Source organism: Gekko japonicus, unplaced genomic scaffold, assembly GCF_001447785.1.
Source record: "Gekko japonicus isolate JY-2015 unplaced genomic scaffold, Gekko_japonicus_V1.1 scaffold1144, whole genome shotgun sequence".
In the NCBI taxonomy this organism is placed as follows: Eukaryota; Metazoa; Chordata; class Lepidosauria; order Squamata; family Gekkonidae; genus Gekko; species Gekko japonicus.
Window position 1 is genome coordinate 232,253 of NW_015163635.1, and position 24,125 is coordinate 256,377.

General features: G+C 40.7%; 1 protein-coding gene across 1 annotated transcript in view; it reads left to right on the plus strand.

Moving 5' to 3' along the window:
• LNPEP (leucyl/cystinyl aminopeptidase) overlaps positions 1–24,125 on the plus strand; it is a 70,453-nt gene that overhangs the window by 38,326 nt on the left and 8,002 nt on the right. The window contains exons 7-15 of the mRNA XM_015407565.1: positions 4,300–4,413; positions 7,098–7,229; positions 10,145–10,276; positions 12,312–12,472; positions 13,976–14,064; positions 18,333–18,516; positions 20,100–20,256; positions 20,951–21,135; positions 22,698–22,859. Coding sequence (XP_015263051.1) covers positions 4,300–4,413; positions 7,098–7,229; positions 10,145–10,276; positions 12,312–12,472; positions 13,976–14,064; positions 18,333–18,516; positions 20,100–20,256; positions 20,951–21,135; positions 22,698–22,859 — 1,316 coding nt within the window. The remainder of the gene's footprint in view (positions 1–4,299; positions 4,414–7,097; positions 7,230–10,144; positions 10,277–12,311; positions 12,473–13,975; positions 14,065–18,332; positions 18,517–20,099; positions 20,257–20,950; positions 21,136–22,697; positions 22,860–24,125) is intronic.

Here is a 24,125-nt window from a genome sequence, read left to right on the forward strand (position 1 = left end):
GCTCGCAGCCTGGCCTGCAGGGGCGATGGCAGCGCCTTCCCCTCCCCCGGGCACCCAGGGTTCCAGTAAGCGCACTCACCCTCGCCCCCGGCCGGCCCGAGCCCTTTCTCGGAAGAAGCTGCCTGGCTGGGCCTGACTCAGGCAGGGGGGAGCAAGGCTCGCAGCCTGGCCTGCAGGGGCGATGGCAGCGCCTTCCCCTCCCCCGGGCACCCAGGGTTCCAGTAAGCGCACTCACCCTCGCCCCCGGCCGGCCCGAGCCCTTTCTCGGAAGAAGCTGCCTGGCTGGGCCTGACTCAGGCAGGGGCGAGACTAGCTTGTGGCGCCCGGTGCCCCCCTCCTGGGCGTGTTTTTGGGAGATCTCCAGGCTCCACCGGGAGGTTGGCATCGCCTGGGGGCGCCACAAGCTGGCCTCGCCTAGGGCACAGAAACACCTTGGGCCGGCCCTGGATGGCACTTCCCGGCTCATTTAAAGAGTGGCTTCCCATGGAGCAAAAAGTGCCCCTGTTCAAAAGAAGGGCGTGACTTGCTTCCGAGATGCCGTGCTCTGCCTTTTCCCCCTTGTAGAGGCAACAAGAGGTCCAAATCCCTTGCAGAGTCGTGAGCAATTTACAAGGTTTGCCAGATTCTCTTCGCGCCCTGGAGCCGGGGGGAGGGTTAGGAGCTGGTAGGAACAGCCAGGAGCGCAAACTTCTCGCTCCAAGTTCCGGTACCCTGGTCCGCAGCCGACAATTCCTTCCCAATGCATAGCTAGTGGTAATGCAAATTAAGCCTTATTGTTCTCATTGGCACAGTTATACAAAACGTTTACGATTAGGTGACCAGTCTTAAAGGGACTGTGCTCCATGTGGTAACTTGCCTATCTGAAGAAGTGTGCATGCACCCAAAAGTGCATATCCAGAATTAAACTTGGTTGGTCTTAAAGTTGCCACTGGACTCAAACTTGGTTCTTGGGCCTACTAGGGCTGCCACACACTGTAGAGGGAAAATATCCTGTCCCTTTAATTGAGGTTCAATGCGTGCAAAGGGGCAGCTGAAACTTTTTCAGGGAATGAAATTAACTAAGGTCACCTGGTAATTACTTGCGTATTGAACAGATACTAAAGGAGCAGCCAGGGGGACCAGTTTAAATGTTGGCACCCCTTGCGCCTACACTAGTAGAAAGGGACCCTTAGGAGAAGGCTTTCCAGTGTTTCCAGTCTAAGGAGTAAAACTGAAGCATTGTCTTGCTTTCCAACTCCTTTGGGGAAGGGACATGCCAGGGCAAGCCCATGTATACACTGGCTTACATGGTCCCTAAGTGGAGGAAGGAAACAGCAAACCACCTCTGCTTAATCACTTGCCTTGAAAACCCTCTGGGGTCACCATAAATCGGCTGCAACCTGAACACACACACACACACACACACACACACTCTCTCTCTCTCTCTCTCTCTCTCTCTCTCTCTCTCTCTCTCACACACACACACACACACACACACACACACTCTAGACTATTGGGGTGTACATTTGTGGGGATACCTGTGACTCCAAGCCACAGGGTTTTGATAACATTTTCATTATGGTTAGTAGCCATTGATGGATGTATTCTCCGTGAATCGCTCTAATCCCCTTTTAAAGTCATTATGCGTGTGGACATCATTACATTTACTGGAAGTGAGCTTCACGATTTAATTATTGAGTCAGTCAGTATTTACTTTTGTTTGTTCTGTCCTATTCTCCAAGAACTCCATGGTGTGCCCCTGAGTTTTAGTATTATCAGAGAGGGAGAAGAAGCAGTGAATATCCACTTCTTCCATCCCATGCATAAGTTTATACATCTCCATCGTGTCTCCCCTTAGCAGTCTTTTTCAGAACTGATAATGCCCAGACTCTTCAGCCTTTCCTCATAGGAAAGATTCTCAGCCCCTTAATCAACCTGATTGCCCTTTTCTATATTTAAGCATGAGGTAGTTTCATAATCTGAAGCTCTAGTGAGTGGTGACTCTGTGTTCATGTAGTGTACCAGCACTGCTGTTGTGACAACCTTGTATTTCCCCCCCAGTAAATATTTTTTATTTCAATATAAAACTAACAGAAACAAATAAACACATAAAACATATAAACACACACAAAAAACATATACATTGGGGGTTACAAGTATCTTCTTATTATATCTATTACATTACCTGCTACATTGTATAGCTATGAAATCAGTATTTATCACCAAAAACTTTTCTGTAGATGTTCTGGATTATATTTAACATTTAATCTAAAATATCTCCAGATATAATTATAAGTCTACATTGTTCATTTGTAGTATTCTTCAAACCATTTATAAAATCTTGACCATGTACTCTGGAATCTCTTGGCAACCTTGTATGATCATACTGATTCATGATGTGAATATTTGGCATGGGTACCTCATAAGGAAGGAAGAGAGAAACTGTAAGTAAGTTTAAAGAACGAGGCTAATCTGACACTGGCCTTGTGGTCTTTTGAGATCGAATTTTAGGCAAAACTCATGAAACTGCTCTTTTCCATCTTCCCTGCATCGCTCCCCCAAAGCTGCTATGAGGGTCAAGAGAGCCTTCAGAACAGCATGGGACACAGCACAGGAAGCTGCAGCTGAAGGAAAAATCTGTGGAACCCCCCTACACACACCTTAGTATGAGTGGAAGCTCCTCGTGCAGGTGCTTCTTGTTATGAGCTAAACCATTATCTGTTTGTACAGGGAGCAACTGGGAAAGATGGTGAGGGCATAATATGGCTTACCTCCACCCGAAGAGCCAACAGCATGTGCGGGTTGGGAGCTGCCTTGCCTCCCCTGGAAGGGAGGAGGCAACAGTGTACAACACAGGCATTGTGACATTGATCATTGGGGGCGGAATAGGTAGGCCTTTATGGGACCAGTTCCGCCCCTCCTCCTTTTGGTGCCTCGGGCAACTGGGAAAGATGGTGGGGCATAACAGGGTGCAACACTACCAAGTTAGAGTCCATTGGCACCTTTAAGACCAACATTTTTTTATTCAAGATGTGAGCTTTCGTTTGCATGCACACTTTGTCAGATGATGAAATGGAATTACATATCATAGTTGTATATATAGGGGGGTGGCTTGTTAAATTAGCATGCAAAATAGTGAAAATATTTTTTTAAACAGATCAAAAGAGTGACACACTCGGTTTCTGGTTATCATCTGCTTTGGTTCACCTGGGGGGGAAAACAACATAGGTAATAAATATGTTAGAACTGGAGATTAATGTGTCCTAATTTGTGAGAATCCCATCCTTAGACCCCCATCCATATCCTTTCCAGCATGGAGGCGAACTTTACAGCATCTTGGCTGTGCAGAGTGTTTTCCTTGTCCCCAAAACAGAGAACTATATTTAAATCTACCATTCCAAATTATATTACATATTCAATTACATTCTTAATTGTTAAGAGCAGTAATAACATTTTGTTTCACTAAAACATGGAGTTAACTGACAGAATCCTTTTCCTGGGGTACAGTGTTATTATGTCAGAGACCAACAAGATACTGCATTGCATTACAATCACAATTATAATATACTATTTCAAAAAAGAAAGAAAGAAAAGAAAAACATCAAAATATAGGGGATGTATAGCCCTACTTGATGAGAAAACATATGTGAGGATAGAATGAGTTTGCATATGTAATGGGATAAGAAAGCAATACCCCTGCTTAGTCTGGCGGGGTGCAACACTGTCTATTTTGCCCATGCATGTTGGGTTCAGTGGACAAGTTCTGGGGTTAATGTGATTTTTTTTTCTCCATGTGCATGTTTTTGCACTTAAGTACTTTATTAAGAATTATGGTTAGAAATAACTGAATAGCCATGCCTATATGCTTCTTCATGCAGTTCATATTTATTTAGAACGTTTGTATGCTCAGCCTTTCTCCCAACACAGTCAAGATCCGGGGTGGGTAACAACAAAGAATAATCTGTTATTTTAATTGAAACACTTATACAGTTAATGAGAAGCTTTTAAAATACTTTTTAAATTGGCATTAATGCAGAGGAAGCCACTAGCCCAAGACATCATATCTGTAGTGTTGTTTTGCTGGCTGAGGGACTGGTATGGTATATGCTGTCCCAGAAGTTAGAGCAATGTAGGTTGTTATCTCCCATCATGACTGCAATCTGCTCGGTTTCCTGTTAAGATGATAAATTGCTTTTTACTGTTCAGAATCCTTTGTTGCCTGCTCTATGTAAGAACCACTAAAATAGTGCTTTGTGGAGTCTTACTTGCACCCTGTATCTCTACTGATAGGAATGCATTGTTCTTTTTTTCTATTTGTAGTGGTTTGGCAATCTTGTAACTATGGAATGGTGGAATGACTTGTGGCTGAATGAAGGATTTGCCACTTTTATGGAATACTTTGCCATGTCTGAAATTTTCCCAGATTTGTTTACTGTAAGTAGATACAATTGGAGGCACAGGGGAAAAAATCTTGGATTTGGTAACTATTTGACTTTAAACTTAAAGGCCAGAGCAGTATTTGGTAAAAGTTTGCTTTGCAAAGAAGACACTTCTGTGTCCTCTTTTGAAGGGCTTGTAATTTTGATGCTTGTCTTTGTATTTACCTCCCTGGTGGTATTTTTTCATTTATACAGGCTGTCAGTAAGAAATAAAGTGCAATTGAAATTTTTGTTAGCATTTAAAGCTGTCAAATTCTGGAGCTTAGAGAATAATTTGAGTCGAGTAGCACCTTCGAGATCTGATGAAGGGAGCTTTGACTCTTGAAAGCCCATACCCTGAAAATCTTCTTGGCCTCTTAGGTGCTACTGGGCTTGAATCTTGCTTTTCTACCGCAGACATAAGAACATAAGAAGAGCCCTGCTGGATCAGTTCAGTGGTCCATCTAGTCTAGCATCATGTCTGACATAGTGGCCAGCCAGCTCCTCTGGATGGCCAACAACAGGGCATACCTTCCTGCAGCTGAGAACATAGCAGCTATGACCTCTGTAAACAGGACAAGCAGGCAAAAAGATGAACGTGCTAAAAGGGAGAATTGAGGCATATTAGCCCACAGATGCTTTGACGCTTATAAAGGAGAAACACCATGAAGCCTGTGGTCTGTGTATGTGATGGGGATCCATCACCCCTTCAGTGTTATATTACAACAACAGGAACCACATCTGTGGGTACATATGGGGGAGGGATCAGAAAGCAGTTGGTGTCTTGGCCGTCAACTACCCATATGTACCTCCTGACCAGGATGCTGGCCTAATTAAGAGCTTTGTTTAAAACCTTGCACATATGCGGTTAACCTGAAGAAATAAAATTTCACCACTTGGTGGTGCTAGATTGCTCTATTAAATTAAAAGAATTAAGGGAGCAGAGGACAGAGCATCTTTAACATAATTCAAGTTTAGGTGGGGTAGCCGTGTTGGTCTGAAGCAGCAGAACAAAGTTTGAGTCCAGTGGCACCGTTAAGACCAACAAAGTTTTATTCTAAGTGTAAGTTGCATACAAAAGCTTACACTTTGAAACTTTGTTGGTCTTAAACCAAATTTGTAAGGGTTTTTTTTTGGGGGGGGAGTTTCCTCCCACACACAGGAAGAGCAGTTATGTAACATGGCTACTTGAGGCTAATCTTGTACAGTGTGGCTCAGAAATTTGTGCCAGAGTGTGTGGTCAGAAACAGAGTTTAATATAGTGTTGCCAACCTCCACATGGTGCTGGAAATCTCCTGGGATTACAACTGATCTCCAGGCGACAGAGATCGGTTCACTTGGAGAAAATGGCCACTTTGGAAGGTGGACTCTTGGCATTCTACCCCATCAAAGTCCCTCCCTTCCCCAAACCCCACCGTCCTCAGGCCCCGCACCCAGAATTTTAAGGTGTCTCCCAACCCAGATCTGGCAACCTTAGTTTAATAGCCATTTAGGTACACTGCAGTAGTCAACCTTCAGGCTTCTAGATGCAGGAATGATGGGTACCAAGATGAAGAAAAGGAATGTACTTCCTGAATAAAGCTTATGAAAAATTCTTCAGGTACTGAATGAGCTAGAAACATCAATTGCACTGACAGATTTGTGAGCATTGGTGGCCTAATTGTTAGAAACTAAACCCCCTCCCATATTGTATGGTTTAAAATATTCAGGCTGTAGCCCTCATGCTAGTCATTTAACTCTTTATTGCTTGTAGCTTTTTACCTCTAACTTTCCTTGGCATTGTGTTTGATATCTTCAGCCTGTATAGTATAACCTTGTAAGCAAACTTGTGTGGTATAAAACCTTTGGGCGCAGACAAAAATGAATTGCATGTGACCTGAGTAAAGCAAGGCCCAGGGAAGTTTATATATAAAATAACAATATAACTATAATCTAAGCCCCATAATAGGTTCCCTCATTGAACTGATTTATCCAAACTGTCTGACAGTTGGAGTGGGTGACTTTATACATATAGTCCCAAATTTAAGTACAAAACTTCATCCTGTTTTCTCTCCCTTTGCTTTACAAGCTTTGCAAGTTCTCTTCTCTCAAAGTATTTTGCAGATTGTCTGTTATAGTTAGGAAAGCTCCCTGACCTGGATGGACCAAGCTATTCTGATCTCAGAAGCTAAGCAGGTTCTGCCCTGGTTAGTACTTGGGTGGGAGACCACCAAGGAAGTCCAGGGTTGCTACGCAGAGGCAGGCAATGGCAAACCACCTTTGAAGAATTAGTTGTTTGGATGCTCCATGATACAAGATGACTTGGATCTGCCTGTACCTACAGGCTATGGACTGAGAATGGAGTGTTAGAATACAGCTCTTGGGAGTTTCTCTGAGTCTGCACCCATAGATTTTGATGCTAATTGAGTACTATAATTCCTCTTCTAAATAATTGAAAGTGTTACCATAGTAACAGTGAGGCATTGCATTTCTTGAGATGCCAACAAAGATAGCAGCCTTTTAGCTTCAGAAATGTCCTGTGTCTCTGAGATACTATTGCATCCATATTGCAAAGGACTGGGAAGACACAGTAAATTCCACCCCTCCCCAGCCAATTAGATAATTAGAAGGGATAATTAGAAGAATACATAGCGAGAGATGAAATTCCTTGCATTAATAACTGCTTGGGTCAATTTAAACTTCTTTCCTTCTTTTGTTCAGAATGATGATTTTCTAAATCTGCGTTTTAAGACAATGGTGAAGGATTCCCTGAATGCCTCTCACCCCATCTCTCTTGCTGTCCAGTCTCAGGAAGAGATTGACGAAATGTTTGACACTGTCTCCTATGGCAAGGTAACTTCAAAAGTCTGGGAAATCTGCTTTTAATAAAATTAAACGCATTACAGAGTTCACAGAATTGTTTCAAATCATGGTCTTAGCATGGGTAGTAACAACAGGTCAGGAGCTAAAAGGGGCGGAAGTATTTTGAGGTAAAGTGGCCTGGAAAATGCTTGTACCCCTTATGAGCACTTTTTAATCAGCACATTAGGGCCAAACTTTTTTTAAATCCTCAATTTAGAAGTGTTTCTGCATTCTTCAAAAATATTTTAAGGAAAAGGTTTTTGTAACTATGCATATTGTTAGTTAAATATCAAGTTAGTCTATTCATAACTCAGTGCAGGTTTTTTTAATTTATTCAAAAAACTCCACTTTCTGCTTCTCCAGAAACTTGCTTGAGGTGGCTCATAAAAGAAAGAAAGAAAATAGAAGCCATGGCATACAGACAGCCAGGAGTCTTTTTGCCTGCTAGATTTGATACCATTGGGTTGTGAACTTGTTAAGAGGCTTTGGACTCTGCTTAATACAATATAGAATTTTGATTGGTGCACGGTCATTGTACCTACCTTGACTTATTATATGCTTTCATGAAGGATTTTTTCGAAATGGCATGAATATAACGTACAATACTGTCGGGGTATACTGGACTATTTTTTCTATGGACTCTTACAGCCCTTAGAGGGCTTGTGCTTGTGGACTATTTAGGGTAGTGTTTCTTTCAAGAATTATCATTCTGTGGTTTGTGAGACTTTATGATGTGCATTACATTTTCTTGAAGTGTTGTATGTGTTTATATATAATATATTTCTATGAGCATCATTACTTGTCTTTGAACTCTAAACTCCTAGCCATGGTCAAGTGATCAGTTCCCCAAGGGCTTTCATTCTCTATCCAACTCCTTCTGTATGTCCATATGAATTCCTGCTCCCTTCCATTTTAGCCCTAGCCGTGGTATATCTGCACCAAGTATGTCTGCACCAAGGTTGACACTAACCACCACTGCTGTAAACCCAACTTTAAAACCAGCCATATTTAGTATTAATATTAACTACTGGCGCTACATCCTGTTAATGTTGAAATTGGGGGGGGGGGATCCTTGATTGGTTTATGGTTTAATCAATTGGTAAATGTTACATTTACATCAGTGGTCCCCAGCTTTTTTGAGTATGAAGACCCCTTTTAACATAAAAAAAAATTGCACCTCCCCCCATTGATAAAAGTTGTACTGTTGATTGAGAGAAAACATACTGGCAAAAGATCACAATTATAATGCTTAGTGTGCATATTGATTTGCACACTCCTTACGATAACTCTGTGGATCCCCCAAGGTTGGGGACCTTGGTCTACATTATACAAAGAGATCTGATTAAAATTTTCCTTTAGGGAAAAAAAACTTTGCTTTTTAATTTCTATTTTGCAATCATCCCATCTTAGCTTTAAAGAAGGAATTCTTTCGTTATTTTGAGGCTAATTGTGACAATTTGGAAGTTTGCTTTCAGTGTGAGAAGAAGCATTGTACTTCTCTAGAACTAGAGTTGTAAGTAAACGTAGTGATTTCTGTCCTCTCTTGAATATTTGTAAACACAGAGAGAAGGAAATTGATATTTGAATAGATTTTGACTATATGTATATGTAGTAATGATTTAAATTCCCATATAGATGTGTAGGAAACAGATGTATGTGAACTGATATTTTCTCCCTCGCTAGTTGCAATCAGTCCCTATCATTTGTGGCCAGACCACATGTTGTTCTGATTAAAGGAACAGTTTAAAGCAGCTTTTGCCCTTGCATCTGCTAGCATGGCCAGAGGTAAACTTCCTGCTTACCCAGAGTGGCTGATGTGGAGGAGGGGTATCACAAAACAGGGGCACATTATCTGTGTCCTTTTCAGCAACCCCTAGCTGCTCATGATCTTCAGAGCCAGCCCAGTTTGCAGAATCTAGAAGCACTGGTGAACACAAAATAGCAGCGCTAGATGTACTTGTATACAGTAGCTAACAAATAGGACGTTTTGACTCATTATAGCCCCCCACCCTTGGTATCTTGAAAAGTACGCCCAACTTGCACAGATTGGATTTTGGAAGCTGCTGAAACAGCATAGTTTAAAGCATATTTTGTATGCAAGTTGCGTTTGTATATATCTGCTCTAATATAAGTAAATGCAATGGATGCCACAAAGAACTTCAGTTGCTGTTAGTCTTTAGTGTTAGGATAAAGCGAATATTATGAAGTTGCACATCCCCCCCCTCCCCATTACGGCTAGAAGACAGTAGATCTTGGGTAGTGTTCAGGATAAAATTTTATGTTCTAGCTTTTATCTGGCTACTTTCCTTAGACACTGCATGCTTAACTATAAGTCTTTTCAGAATTCTAAACAGATTCCTTAAAAATAGTTGATGCAGAGACACAGTATCCCACATGCTTCCTCTGGACCTTTCCTCCTTCTGTCCTGCTATCATCATTATTTAACACCTAATTTCTTTTTTTCTTTCTGCATACTTGTTGATGCTGATCACAAGTCCTGAAGGATAGCTTTAGGACATATAGCTGAAAACGAATTCATTGACGTTTCCTATGCTCAGACAGTCTTTTTGTTTGTACAAGGTCAGAGTGAGATACTTTTCAGGCTTCATTCTGAACCCATCTTCTCAAAATCTGTAGGGGTTACACTTTCCAATAGGTTTACATTTCAGGGTTGCTAATCTGTAATTAGATCAGAATTAAATCAAACATAGCTGTCTCTTTTTTTAAAAAAAACAAACATTCTCTTCTCTCCCCTGTTCGTTATCAAAACAAGTATTGTATTCCTTAAACTAAAAGAAGCAGTTTTCTCCTGGGCCAAAACTCTTGCTCATGAAAGTATTCTTCAATACTTGCATGCATATGTGACTATGAATCTGTATATATCTAACACATTTTTCTCAATACAGGGCGCTTCTCTCTTGTTGATGTTGAAGAACTATCTCAGTAAGGATTTCTTCAAAGCTGGCATTCAGAGTTATTTGCATGACCACAGCTATAATTCTACCCGTAGTGATGACTTGTGGGATAGCATGACCGAGGTAAATGTCCTGAGCAGAGGAGGGGAACTGGGGGAAGGTTGATTAGTTATACTACTTAAGTAGCCAGTCTTCTTTGGCAGTTGTGCCATGAGTAAAATCTGTTGCCCCTATCAGCAGCAGTTCCTTGTAAAGTTATAAAAAATTCCAGTCAGCATTTAAGTTCATAATAATTAGCAATCAATAATAAACTTTGCACAATTAGAGTACTATCGTTTAAAAAAAACTCAAAATTTTTCAAATTCTAAAATTTGATTTCCCTTGAATTAGAAAAGACACTGTGTTCTCTCCATCCTCCTTCTGTCTCACTTAAGACAATTGGTCCACACTGATTAGAAGTTTTACAGACCATCTTTCTTTAAAATAAATAAATACCCAAGGCAGCTTACAAAAAGGCATAAAATGTTAAGGAAAACAAAGTGAATACAATCTGAAATAACCTTCAATGGATTTAAGAACAGTTATGGGAAAATAAAAAATTGAGCCTGATCTCTAAAGGACAAAAAAGTACTGAATCACTTTGGCTTGGGTGTTTGATAAAAGGAACATTGGAACAGAGAAGGATCTGTCTCTATTTGCCTCCCTCCTAAACACAGAGGAAGGGAAGCCTGTAGCAGGTGAAGATTGAACAGGCCTTTTCATATCAGAGAAGGCAGGTCTTCCGCTGCACTAGTCCTAAACCATTGATTGGATTTGTAGCCCCCCCCCTTTTTTATTTACTGGAGTTTCTGAAGTGACCCTCAACTCTTGCAAAAACACAACAGATTTATCTGTTTTATGTATCCACTGCGTGTTTGTGTCTCTTGCCATGGGCTGCGTGGGTTTACAGATGATTTGCTGTCCTGGATCTTGAAGTGCAAAATAGTTGCTGACATGATTCACTGACTGCACTTTAAGTGTTGGCTCAGCTTGACTGCAGCAGGTCATAGCATATAAGAAAGAGAGAGAGAGCACAGAGGTTTCCAAGCTTCTTTGAATCAGCAATGATGAGGAGCTTGGGGCAGAGGTTTGTGTACATGTCATTCATTCCTACCAGAGTCCTACAGTTGGGGGCGTCTGTAGGGGAGAGGAAGAAGAATCATGCTACTTCCTGCTGCTGCATTCCACATAGCCAATTTTTGAAATATGTCATATGTTGACCATCACAGGCTTAGGTAATATGTTTGATTGAAGTGAAAAGAAGTCATCCTTGAATATGTTTTCTAAGGCTTGAAGTCCTTGTTTCTCGGGTTCCACATTCCTTCATAACCCTCTGATACTAATTTTAAATACAGAGCTGGGACTTGAAAGACTGAAAACTTTCTGAGTTCAAAATCTAGGAAAGAGATGCCCAACTGAGATTCAAGTTTCTCCTTTCATGCAGACATATTTTTGAATGGCTTAGTTAATTTTTATAATGAAGTTTGAAGAGCTGCAGCTTGACGTATGTGTACACTGCAGCTGCCTGCACAATTCACCTCTTTCTCCACTCAGAGGAGAAGACGGAGGAAACACAGATGGGTCAGGCCCAATTCTTCCCATAGATTGCCTCTTTCTTCCTTGCCTGTACCAGTGTTTTGATGATTTAACTTTAATGTGTGTGAGAAGATGAACAAGCAGAACACTCATACCTAATGAAGAGCTCTTCATGATGTTAATTCCAGAGGGATAGCCATGTTGGTCAGTTGCACCAAAAATAACTGGAGTCCTGTGGCAATTTTTTTTTAGTCTTTAAAATGTTAGTCTTTAATGGGAAAAAGGAACTAATTCTTTGGTTCTACCATTTTCTTTAGTTTATTTATTTATTTATTTATTTATGCTTTCAGCTTGTATCCCGCTCGAACCCCCCAAGGGGTCTCTGAGCGGCTTACAGTTACTCTTTATCCCTATCTATGGCCACACATAGTCAGGGGTGGGGACCGCCCTACCGGCACCCAGTGGAGGGACTTGCTGTTCTTTTCCCAGTTCGGCTTATTGTCGGCTCGGCTAAATTAGTTAAATTAGGGGTAGAAGTGTGGGTGAGGTTTCTTGATACATCTGAATGATTTTTCTCCCATAGGTCACACATGGAGAAGTGGATGTTAAAAAGCTTATGGAAACGTGGACTCACCAGAAGGGATTTCCCTTAGTGAGAGTTTCAACAAAAGGAAAACAGATTTTTCTGACACAGGAGAGATTTATGCATAATGTGGAATTAGAAAATCAGATAATACATTCAAGGTTTATTTTTTAATCCTTTTTTCATTCAAGTGTTTTAAGTCTATCTGCTGACTGCACTTTGTCTTCAGGGGGAAACAGTCCCAGGCTTTCTGCTAGAAACAGTAATAAATGGATTGAGATGTAGCATTAAATACCAAGATGTATTTATTACGTGTGCTGAAACACATACTCAAAGGCATTTGCCTAGGAAGGTGGGCGGGAACAGCTGGATGTGATGGAGCTGGATGGGTAGTTTGGAGAGGGGAGTGTGCTTGGAGACCTGCAGCAGATCTGGTTAAAAATATAAGGAATAGGGCGGTAATGACAGCATAGAGAGAAGATGGGGCTTTAAGCTGATCAGGCAAATGCATTCCAGGATTTGGTGATAGATTTCCATCATCTACATAGGGATGGTCACTAATACCCTTCTGCTCTTTGCATAGACTTTGAGGGGAAAAATTTATACCTGCCTTACTTTTATATTGACATCTTACTGTAGTTCTAGATGAATGTGTTTCACCTGGGTGATACCAGCAGGTGGCAGAAGGAGGTTATTTTATAGTACAAAATTCTTCTGCTTATTTCACTGAAAGATCAAGGATTAAATACAATTTTGTGCTTTCAAAGTGGCAAGCAACAAAGGCAAGTAGCTCATGATTCTTTTTCTCTAGGTTTAATAGGGGAAGTTGGAGATCTCTTCTGCAGAGAAGAAATCTCTTTGACCTGTCCATAGTATCAATATACAAAAGCAAATGCCTAGGGAGATGCTCTGATCAACAGAATACATGCAGAATGCTTTTTTAAAAAGTGTAAAATCCTACTTATCTGTTTAAAAGGGAAGGAGCTGCACATGTGTGTATAGTTATCTGTTCCACTGCACATGTGTGCAAATGTCTGCTTTTATGTCTGTAGTGTGTCCAGCTGAGGTGGCACTGTTTATGCAGAAAGGGGATTACAGTTAAAATAGAAAGACAAAAAGAACTGAACTATGAGTGTTGAAGCATTGAATTGAAGGGGAAACATTTTTCTTACAAAAAAAAAGAAATTAAAAACCTAAGTGGCTGAAACATGTTGCATTATTGTGCTTTGGTGTTGACCTTGGTAGTTGAATATCAGTAGTAACACTTTAAAACAAGCTCAGCAAGAACATACAAGTAGGAATCTGCTTTGTATACACCTGTCATGAGCTCAGCTTTTGTGGCACTCTTGGCTTACTTCTGCCTTGCTTCTGTGAACATACCTGTTTGCAGCCATCTGTGAGCAGAAATCAGTTGTACAGTTGCTATCATCATGTCCCTGGGCATTGTTAACACTTTGTGTCACTAGCCACAATGTAATGACATAGCTTGCCTCTGGGTTATAGGGCTAACTTTTGTAATTGCACCCTTTATTAGAGGCCTAATGTATATAAACCTGCCCAACAGCAGAAGGTTGAAATATTAGCAGACAGTAATAGATTGTCAGTACAGTTGTACATAATATAGGTTCTACAATTCAACAATAAATGATCTTTTTTCCCTTTAGTCCTGTGTGGGATATACCTCTTTCCTACACCACCAGCAATGGCAGTTCTTTCTTCTCTTCTTGGGCACATTTACTGGCCAACAAGTCAGGTATGTTCTGTTGAATGCCTTTTGAGTTTACCATGTGCCCAGACAGTAAATATAGGTGAAGTATTTTCACTGGCTGTCCCTTATTAGTATATTAGCCTTCTGGAAAGTGTTCATAACATGTTTCAGAAACACTGTTGTGGGTATTTGTTGACTGAGGTTAATTTGACGTGGGGATGAGTTTAATACACATTAGGATTTCATTCAATTGGCTGGCCTTAGTTTTTATTGATACAAGGAAACTGCCTTGAACTTGTTCTAAGGATTGGTCTACACAACCAACAGAAAAGTGGTTATGGGGTGGCAAAATGTTTGTCTCAAACCAGGAAGTACTGCCTTTCCCAATATGAAACTGGTTACTGTGGTATTGTGGGACAGCCTTTCAAGTCCAGTAAAAAACACTTCCAACCCACTTGTGTTCTGGCTGGCATCTCTAGGGCACCAAAATTGTGTTGGAAGGTGGGGGCTCCAGTTACAGTCCTGGCTTTACTCTTTGTTTACATTTTGTTTTTACTGTTGTATTATTGTGTTAACTAGAGCTGTAAAATTTCCAGAAATTTTGAAGCCACGGGAAAAACCTGTGCCTGCCTGCCTGCCTGCCTTTCTTTCTTTCTTTCTTTCTTTCTTTCTTTCTTTCGAAGGACAGTTCGGAGAAAAATCGAAACATATGCAGTATTTACTTTCCTATCTAACTTATAATTATTTTACTGGTTGAACATAAGATGCATTATTGCTTACTTTACAAATTGTAGTATTTGACATATTTATGGAATTTAAAGTTATAGCTATTTTCATTTTTTAAAAGAAAAATTGCAATTATACCCAATACTTGAGAAAGAATAGCAAACTGCTGCACCCCTATGTCACTGCAGCACATGTGTTTCTTAATTTTGCCATCTGAGAAGTAGGGGAAAAAACACTGAAGGTAGAAAGTGAATTCTGTAGTAAACAAAAGAAAACGCATTTGAACAGAAACTCATAAAGTTACCACAGGTAGCATGCTTGGATATTAAGCTAAATTTTATAACATTGAAAATACTGAACTCTTTCATGTATTATAATTAAATATATTATAGCATATTAATTGTTGACAGGTTTTTACATGTAAACACAATTCTTGAAATTATATCTGTCTACCATATAAGAGATTTTTTCTTCCAGTGGTCACCCAAATTTCTCAATTTTTCCATTGAAGAAATTGAAACAATCCTCAGACTTTTTCACAGTGTACATTTTAACTATTAAAAACCTTGCCTTAAGAAGCATTTTATTTATTCTAAAAGAGAAAGTATTTCAGAGGCTTTTTTCATAGGGGGGGCGTCACATCTCTAGTTGTTACATGCCTTGCTTCACACTTTGGTGTGTGGACAGAGCTGGGAAATCAATATTTCAATTCCTATGATTTATTAATTTACTAGGAAAAAGGTCCGTTGTAGAAATAAATACAATGGCCTCTAGAAAGAGGCTCTGGGCGGGTGCCCTGGCCTTGGACGCTCAGTGTCAATTTGCTGTGGCAACCTCAGCAGGGTATAATGACACTGAATCCAGCATTTTCTCCATGGGAACTGATCTCTGCTACCTAAAGAACAGTTGTAATTTTGAGTGATCTCTAGCCCTCACCTGGAGATTGGCAACGATGGCTCCCCAGAAGGGAATGGCTGATTTGGAGGGTGGAGTCTATGGCTTTGTGCCTGTCTGAGGTCCCACGCCTCCTGAAACCTCACCCTCTCCAGGCTCCATCCCTCAAATCTCCAAGAATTTCCCACCTGGAGTTGGCAACCCTATCTCCTTACCAGCCAATCATCAACCTACCTTTATTTCCCCCTCACTCTTCAGCTTTCCACCCCCACACCACCTGCAGCCTCTCCCGTGCTCTGAAGCCCTGACTGCTATGTCACATTGGCTGTCATACGGGGGCCACGTCAGCAGCATATAAGGATACAGAGCTCACCATTTTCTCCAGGGGAACTGATCTCTGCCATCTGGAAAGCAGTTGTAATTCTGAGTGATCTCCAGCCCTCACCTGGAGATTGGACACATTTTACCTCAGAACAGCAAACTGTTTAGAATGTTAGAGGCAAAAGCCAATCAAGTCGCATATGCAAACAACCTCTGTGTTCCAAGGCAAAGGCCAATGAGGCTGCATATGCAAATAACCTCTGTGTTCTGACTGGCTATGGGGGGGAGAGGAACAGCAAAATGAGGCAGGACTCAGGCAAAGCAGCCAGTGGATTGGGACAGATTCTGAGTGACACACCAGGGCACCAACCAATTCCGGAGCATGTGGAATGTTCTAGAGAAGTGCCACCACCATTCGGCTTTTATATATAAGGGAGATAGGTATTTAAAATATATGTCCTAACATGGATAACCCAGGCTACCCTGATCTTGTCAGCTCTCAAGCTAAGCAGGGTTGCCCCTAGTTAGTGCTTGGATGGGAGACCACGAAGGAAGTCCAGCGTTACAGCACAGAGGCAGGCAATGGCAAACCACATGTCCATCTCTTACCTTGAAACCCTATGGGGGTCTCTATGTCAGCTGTGACTTGATGGCATTTTTCACCACCACCACCATTTAAAATATTTATATACCACCTTTCTCCCAGGCATCCCACTAATAAATTTTTAATGATTTTTTAGTTAAAAACAGAGTTTTAAATAATTGGGCTTTTAAATTGGATATAGTGTTGCTAGTATTCTGTTCTGAGTTCCAGATGCTCTTGTTTTGTGTGGTATTTTCCTATTGGCCCAGCAATATGTATTACTGACTTGGCTGTTCCTACGAATGAGTATATGAGTTATTAAATTATAGAACAAGAAAGCTGATTCCCCCCCCCCCCCCCGGTCAGTATATCTCCTAATGACTTGGCATGGTGGGTGCTGGAAAAGAAACCTTAGTTTTCAATAGTGCAGCTTTTTATATTTTTAATTGGGTTCATTTCCAATTTCTTCAGTACAGATGGACTTTTACCACCTTGTGATCTGAAAATACAGCTAGTCCATCCAGTTGACTAATGATGCTGTTTTGTTGGAAATACTTTAAGAATAAAGGGACTGCTATGATTCATAACTGTTTAGTGAGCTGTTCTTGTTTTGTTCATCTTTTTGAGATGAATAGTTCCATGTCTTCCTTTTGATGTGTAGTCTATATAATCCTTCTGTTTGCCTGGAGGTATGTGCTTGGACACATCAACACTGCTTCACGGTAGGAGTGAAAAGAGAGTTTGTAACAGAGAGTTTTTTGTAACCTGGCTCCTCTCTATATGAAAGAATGGGGCAATAGTGCCAGCTATGGAGATGTAAGTAATTCACTTCAGGACAGATACATTTTTATAATTGAAAACTGCTCCTGAGAAGATGAAAGCAGTGTGCATTAAAAAGTACATATGCTGCTACTGCCAAAATTTAGGCTGCTACATAGTTGAGATGTTAAATATGTTAATGAAAAGCAATAGATCATTTTTAAGGAGAAAAGACTTAAACAAAACTACCCCAAACAGATCTGGGGAAAGCATGCAAAAAAGGGTGGGGTGTGTTTTGCTGATAATTAAGCTGGCCATGAAACATATTTTGGTAGCGGTATTAACTTTGGAAAGCTTCATGCTAGGATGGGATTTTTTCATTTTATCTACTGTGAAGTGAAATGGAAGAATGGATTCAGTGGATTAATCTTCCCATCAAGTGTGCTGAACTTCTTACATTTTGGTTTCCTCTAGCCCATTTGGCAAATAAATAAAATAGAGTCCTAGGTAGAGAAATAATCTTATGCCCAAAGGTCTTTTCTGTGCTGCCTAATAGCACAGAACATCATCATAGCATTAATTGTGGTAATCAGACAAGCTTACTGCCAAAATTTAACCTTCAGCAGTTTACACGTAAACATAGGGCTTTAGTCATGTGCTCCCTCCCTGTAATATGGCTGATTCAGATGATGGTAGGTGGAAGGGCAGCCTTAGTAGTTTGTGTAGCTGAATTGCCACTTTGGGACTGAAACGTCCTGCAGAAAAGCTACTCAAAGCCACTCATCTGTACAAGACAGCTTCCAGTTATGTATGATACCCTGAGGTGTTGAATTGTTTTCTTGGCTATGGCTGATAGCTGCATCCAAGTAAGATCCTGTAGCTTAACCAGGTCTTTTGTAAAACTAGGAAGACAATGGCTTCTGGGATGATTCTGGTGAAGAATTCATGCACTTATGAACACTCAAAAGCTTTCAGTGATGTTGGAAGACTGAAGCAAATTGATGTGTTGTTTATTTCCCTTTCTCCGTAGATATTATTACACTTCCAGATAAAGTGAGCTGGGTCAAGTTCAACGTAGAATCGAATGGCTACTATATTGTGCAATATGACGATGATGGTTGGAAGGTTTTGATTCAGTTGCTGAAGGAAGATCCCACTGCTCTGACATCCAGTGACAGAGCTAATCTGATCCAGAACATTTTCAATCTAGCAGGGTAATTTTTAAAATCATGGTTATTACTACAGCTGTTCACTTGTCTTGCAGAACATAGATCTGTGTACATGGGCAGCAGAGAGGTGGTAATCAGACTTTGAAAAAACATACTAAAGAGAAATGTAATGTCAAATTGTTATGGTGACATGTGTTACTTTAGAGTCAGTATGATCAATTAACCATGCCAAGTATTATTATTAAGAGATACTTTGTGGTGGCCTTAATGGCCATTGCATAGATTTATGTGAATTCCTTCAGAAGGTCCACTGGAGGACTTGAGCCCTGGCTTGAGCTTTCGGAATCTGTTGTTGTAGTTGTATGTTATTTCCTTGGGAAATAATCACAAAGGAGACATTGGACAAAAGATGTCACATTATTGTGACCCTTCCCCCAAAAAAGTGGGATTCTGGTTGTCATCAATCAAATTTGTCTGGATCTTTTATCTAAGAAGCAATTAGAATAATATAGATGGCTAATTCCTTTAGAAATTGAATACTTGAAGAAACCAATTGACTGTGATAACTGAAGATGTAAGATGCCCCTGTAGAGAGTTTCGAACAATGCTACTTTTATTGATGAAGACAAGAGAACTGTAGTAAACAGATGCTGATTTCTGCAAGAACAGTTTTGTTTCAAATTAATCTTCTGTAAGCAGTGAAACAAACATGAGTGAGCATCTTGGTCCATTTAGCCTTCTCTATTTATGTCTGCTAAGTCCAATTCAAACAATCTTGTTAACCCACAAAGGCTTTTTTAAAATAAAAGTACCTCATCTTGCCCACATATAAGGACTAGCCTGTCAGATTCACTAGAAGAGTAAACAGTAATATGAGCAAAGGGAACAGCAAAAGATTTAGTTCAGAGCCGCCTGGAAGCAAATGATAGTCTGTAAGGGATGTAGAACTGTGATTGGTAGATCTTTTTTTATATATAAACAGATTTTATTAGTTTCATAGAAAGATACTACAGAAAAACAAACAGAAGAGACATAAGAAACAGAATAGAAAGCATCTAACAGAGTGGATACTATACTCATACATCATCTTAAATTACAATGTACTTGTAGACTCTATGTCCTTTACGCCATGTCTATAAAGTTTGTGATTGGTAGATCTTAACAGCACTTGGGGCCTCATCAAAACAGTTCCACTGAAAATTTTGCTTCCAAGAAAAGCAAAGCTATTTTCTAGCAAAGAGTGACAGGGCAAGCATAAAACTTATTCTTAAAAATACTAAGGAAAATATATAAGAAGAATTACCATGATTTTAAAAACAGGCAGTCAGGCAATTTCTTTCCTATATTTGTTCCTGTATAATGTCTTTTGCAATATCAGGCAATTTGCTTCTGAGAGCAATCCTCTGTAGGGAAATCTTGAAATTAATATTTTATCCATTTCAATTCAGAAAAAAGTATGCCACTAACATCGTGTTGCAAAAGAGCTAAGCACAAAATTCATTTGTTTTTATACTGTAACATCCTATCAGAACATGAATGCAAAGATATTGAAAGTTAAACATCTCTTATTGGTACTGAGGACTGGAGATTAATCAGAATGCTTGACCCCCTTTTTCATGTTGTTTTAGTTTAGGACTGGTATCACTGAACAGGACCTTTGATCTGATTGAGTACCTAGTGAAAGAAAACAGCACTGCTCCAATCACAGAAGCATTGAATCAAGTGAATCATATCTACAACTTAGTTGAAAAGAGGGGATTGCAAACTCTTGCTACCAAAATAGTGGTATGTCCTTGGACACTAGGCAAATACTAACTATTCATGTTTAAAGAGTTACTACTGTATAGTAGAAGCATCCTATCCTACTCTGGCATCAACTCTAATTTCATAACAAGAAAAGTTATATGTATAAAAGATATCTAAGTTAGTAAATTTTGCCACTTCGAAGTGTGTGGCAGTTTCTCAGTAGATGCAAAAGCCATCTGCTTGCAACTTCGTCCCTAATACTTCAGGTTCATAGAATAAGCTACCCTAGATGGATTTCAAGCTTTTAGAACACTTTCAGTGTACTAAACTTTGATAGTGAGGAATCTTCAGCAAATCTTAACACTCTCCCAGTTCATGACAGTGCTGGTGTAGTCTTATTTTTTGCCCTTGGAAAGTAGGATTGGGCTAAGCATCTTGGAATGCTTGTCCAAATAGTTTTGTATGAACTCAAGTATATGTGCCAGATGTTTGAATTAGCATATTGATACCAGTTGAAATTCAGAGTGAATGTAACAATGGGCAAATGCTCTTCAGCCCATTCTTCTGGAGGGAAGAAGTACTTGAAGAGCCCCAAGGATTGTACATGTGAGTGGTAGACGACTAGGAAATCTTGGGTATTTTAAAGTATTTAGGGGGTTTACAAAAGCATCCTTGTAATTGCAATGGGGGTTTTGCTATCATTCAGTGGTGTTTTTCCTTTGTGCTTTCCTAGAACAAGGTGGAAAACATGCTTGGAGAAAATATTAAGAAACAAACATGGACAAACAAAGGGAGCCTCTCAGAACAAGAGCTGCAATCAAGTCTGCTAACTTTTGCCTGTTCCCATAACATAGGAAACTGCAGCACCACTGCCACAGTGCTGTTTAATGAGTGGATGAACTCCAGTGGCACCAAAAAGTAAAACATAGATGTGTGTTTTTTGAATAAAGCATCCACTTTACCATGGCATCAAGAAAATATTTCCCTGTTACTTGACCACTACCAGAACAAGGCTGTTTCACTAGTTTTATATTGATACTGCAGTTATCACTGCATTGGATGTGGAAATGCTTGTCTTGATGTCTTCAAGTGACAAATATTTTATCATGCTTTTCATCATGCAGTTAATAAATGTGACTGTTAACATCTGAATTAGACTTGCAAAGTGGGTACTGTTCACATACTTGGGAATAAATCCCACTGTAGTCAATAGGTCAACCTAAAGCAGATCATTGTAGGCATACATACTGATTTTGTGAGAATGAGGGCACAGAGCACAGAACTGCATTTTTAAGTGTAGAGCACAAGAGCGGGTTCAAGGAACTGGTAGTGCCACTTGAGAGCACAGGAGCACTTCTTGTTGCTTCAGCAGAAGAGCACACAGAGGGGCCTTCCTAAAATGAGGCATCTTGGGACATCTACTCCTAGTGGAGCTTTACGCTGGACAGAAGTCATAGCAAGGTTATGGTGCCCTTGCTTTTAGATGTGAACATGGTGGGAGTGTTCAGCTCTGCTTGCAGTGTACTGGATGCTGCTGAAGTGGAAGCCTATGTTTACGGCACAGCAGTACAATAAAGATTAATATCAGGCTGCCCATCCAGTATTTCAATGATTAGTGTCATAGATGCAGTTATTTAGTACACTCATCAGTTGGCTCACTGCCTGTGTCAAGTGGCACTGAGCATCTGCTGCCAACTGGTAGCTGCTCTCAAACAGTACTTATGGTGACATGCCAAGACTTGAATTGTACACATGGTGGCAGTCGCTCTTGGTCAGTGTAACGTGGGCAAGAAGCGAACAGGTGCAGGCTTTTCACGAAACGGCAATATATGTGATTACATTTTGGTCTTCAACCAGCAGTTCAGGACCTAGAAATGGTTGGTTTCAGATCTAAAGTGGGTCACACTAATGGCATTGCCGGGTTTTTTTTTTTGTCCTTTGAAGTAAACCAAACAAAAACTTTCAGTGGCCACAATACTGGACCCTCCTGTATCTTTGATAGTTGTACTGACAAAGGAATTATGTGTGCTCCTGCTTATGTGGAATTGAGAAAAGCTGCCATTGCTTAAACCACCACTTTTTTTTCCCCACAACTCTTAAAGGTACGGGACTCCTGTCCTTTAGATCTCACTTGGAGATATGAGCCATGAACCCAGATACTTAAAAAAAAAAAAAATTAATAGAAGTGGCTCCCCATGACATGTGAGGTAGCTGTTGTTGTTCCAGACCCACTGTGCATTTAATGTTGGGCTGTTTCCCTCCAAAGTAAAGTATAACTTTAATGCTATATAGCTCTGCTTCCTAGTTACCTTTGTATCTGATCGGTCTTCTGATATTAATTTCTGTGACCTACAAATTCTTCTCTCAGGTTAAGGGCTTTGTTTAAGAGAGGTTATCACTTAGGGCAGTTTTAGCTAAAATGCTTTGAAGTGGCTGTTCTCTTTAAACTCTTCTCATAAAGGTTTGTTCTCCCTGTGTAGTCTGCCAACAGATGTTATGAAGATCATATTCACAGCTGGAGCAAAAACTGAAATTGGCTGGCACTTCCTTTTGAAAATGTATTCCTCTTTGGTTTCTGAAGCAGAAAAGCTCAAAATCCTTGAAGCACTAGCCAGCACAAATGATGTTCGAAATCTGATCAGGTATGAAGCCTCATGTAGACTAAAATCCTAAGCATCATTCTGGCCAGCTATTGATTCTTCTTTGTGGACTTTTTTTTTGTTTTAACCATTTTGTTTCGTTGATCACTGCAGGTTTGTACATCAATATGTCTCATTCTTAGAGTAACCAGATCTGTGGATACTTAAATTCAAAGACTGGAATCATGAACGGACAAGACACATATTTTTATAAACCTGAAAAACACCTTCGATCTGAAATCTTAAAAATATCATTGGAAGCTAATAGAAGCAGTACCTGTAGCTTTAAGAATTGAATGCCCTTGATGGCTGTTACTAGGCGACCATAACTGTATTGCCACCCTTCCAGTTTTAGTTTCTGTTAGTAAAAGGAAGTGGTGAAGGGCCATGCTGTTTCCAGAGCTGTTTTGGTTTTTGAGGAACTGGTCATCAGGACTAGGCCCACCAACAGCCACCTGATTTGTGTGGTGTCGTGAGTTAGAGTTTCAGGCTAGGGAGAGCTAGGTTCAAATCATTTTGCCTTAGAAGTTCACTGGGTGACCTTGGGCCTGTTACACATTCTCAGCCTAACCTATGTCCCAGTCTTGTTGTGAGGATACAGTGGAGGGGAGGGAAATTATGTAAGCTGGTTTGGGCCCTGTTGTGGAGAAAGGTGGGGTATAAATGAAATAACTGAAGATGGAGGAGAGATAAAAAGTAGGTTGGTTGGTGGGTAGGAAGGAGACGAGGAAGCAGGAGAAAATAGTGTGGGGAAAGGGATACAATGCTAAGTAGATTTCTTTTTCTTTTTGTGCATTGCTGGATCCATGAAGAGCCTCTCACTGTGCTCTGTTTAAAGGCCCCCATGGAGGGGGGGAAAGGCAACCATGTACCGGCCTTCCCCCCTCCCCCTGCAAAGGGCATCCCACACACACACACACACCATGATGCTGCCAGCAAGAGGCCCATGAAGAGCCTTTCACCACATTCCTGTTTAACGCCCATGGAGGGGGGTAAGGCAACCATGTAGCCTGGCTGGACCCCTCTCGATCTCCCTCCCCAGCAGAGGGCATCCCACACCACACACCCCATGGTGCTGGCAGGCTGACGAACAGGGCACACAGAAACTGGCTTCCCCAGCGGCTCTCTTAGCTGGTCCTCCCCCGCCATTGAGCCCCTTGTGGCTGGGGCTGCTGCTGCTGCTGCTCCTCTCTTTTCTGCGCTCTCTCTTGCAGCAGGAGGCAGCAGAGGGGAGGGGAATGGCTTTCAAAGGGGGGGGGGAATGTGGGG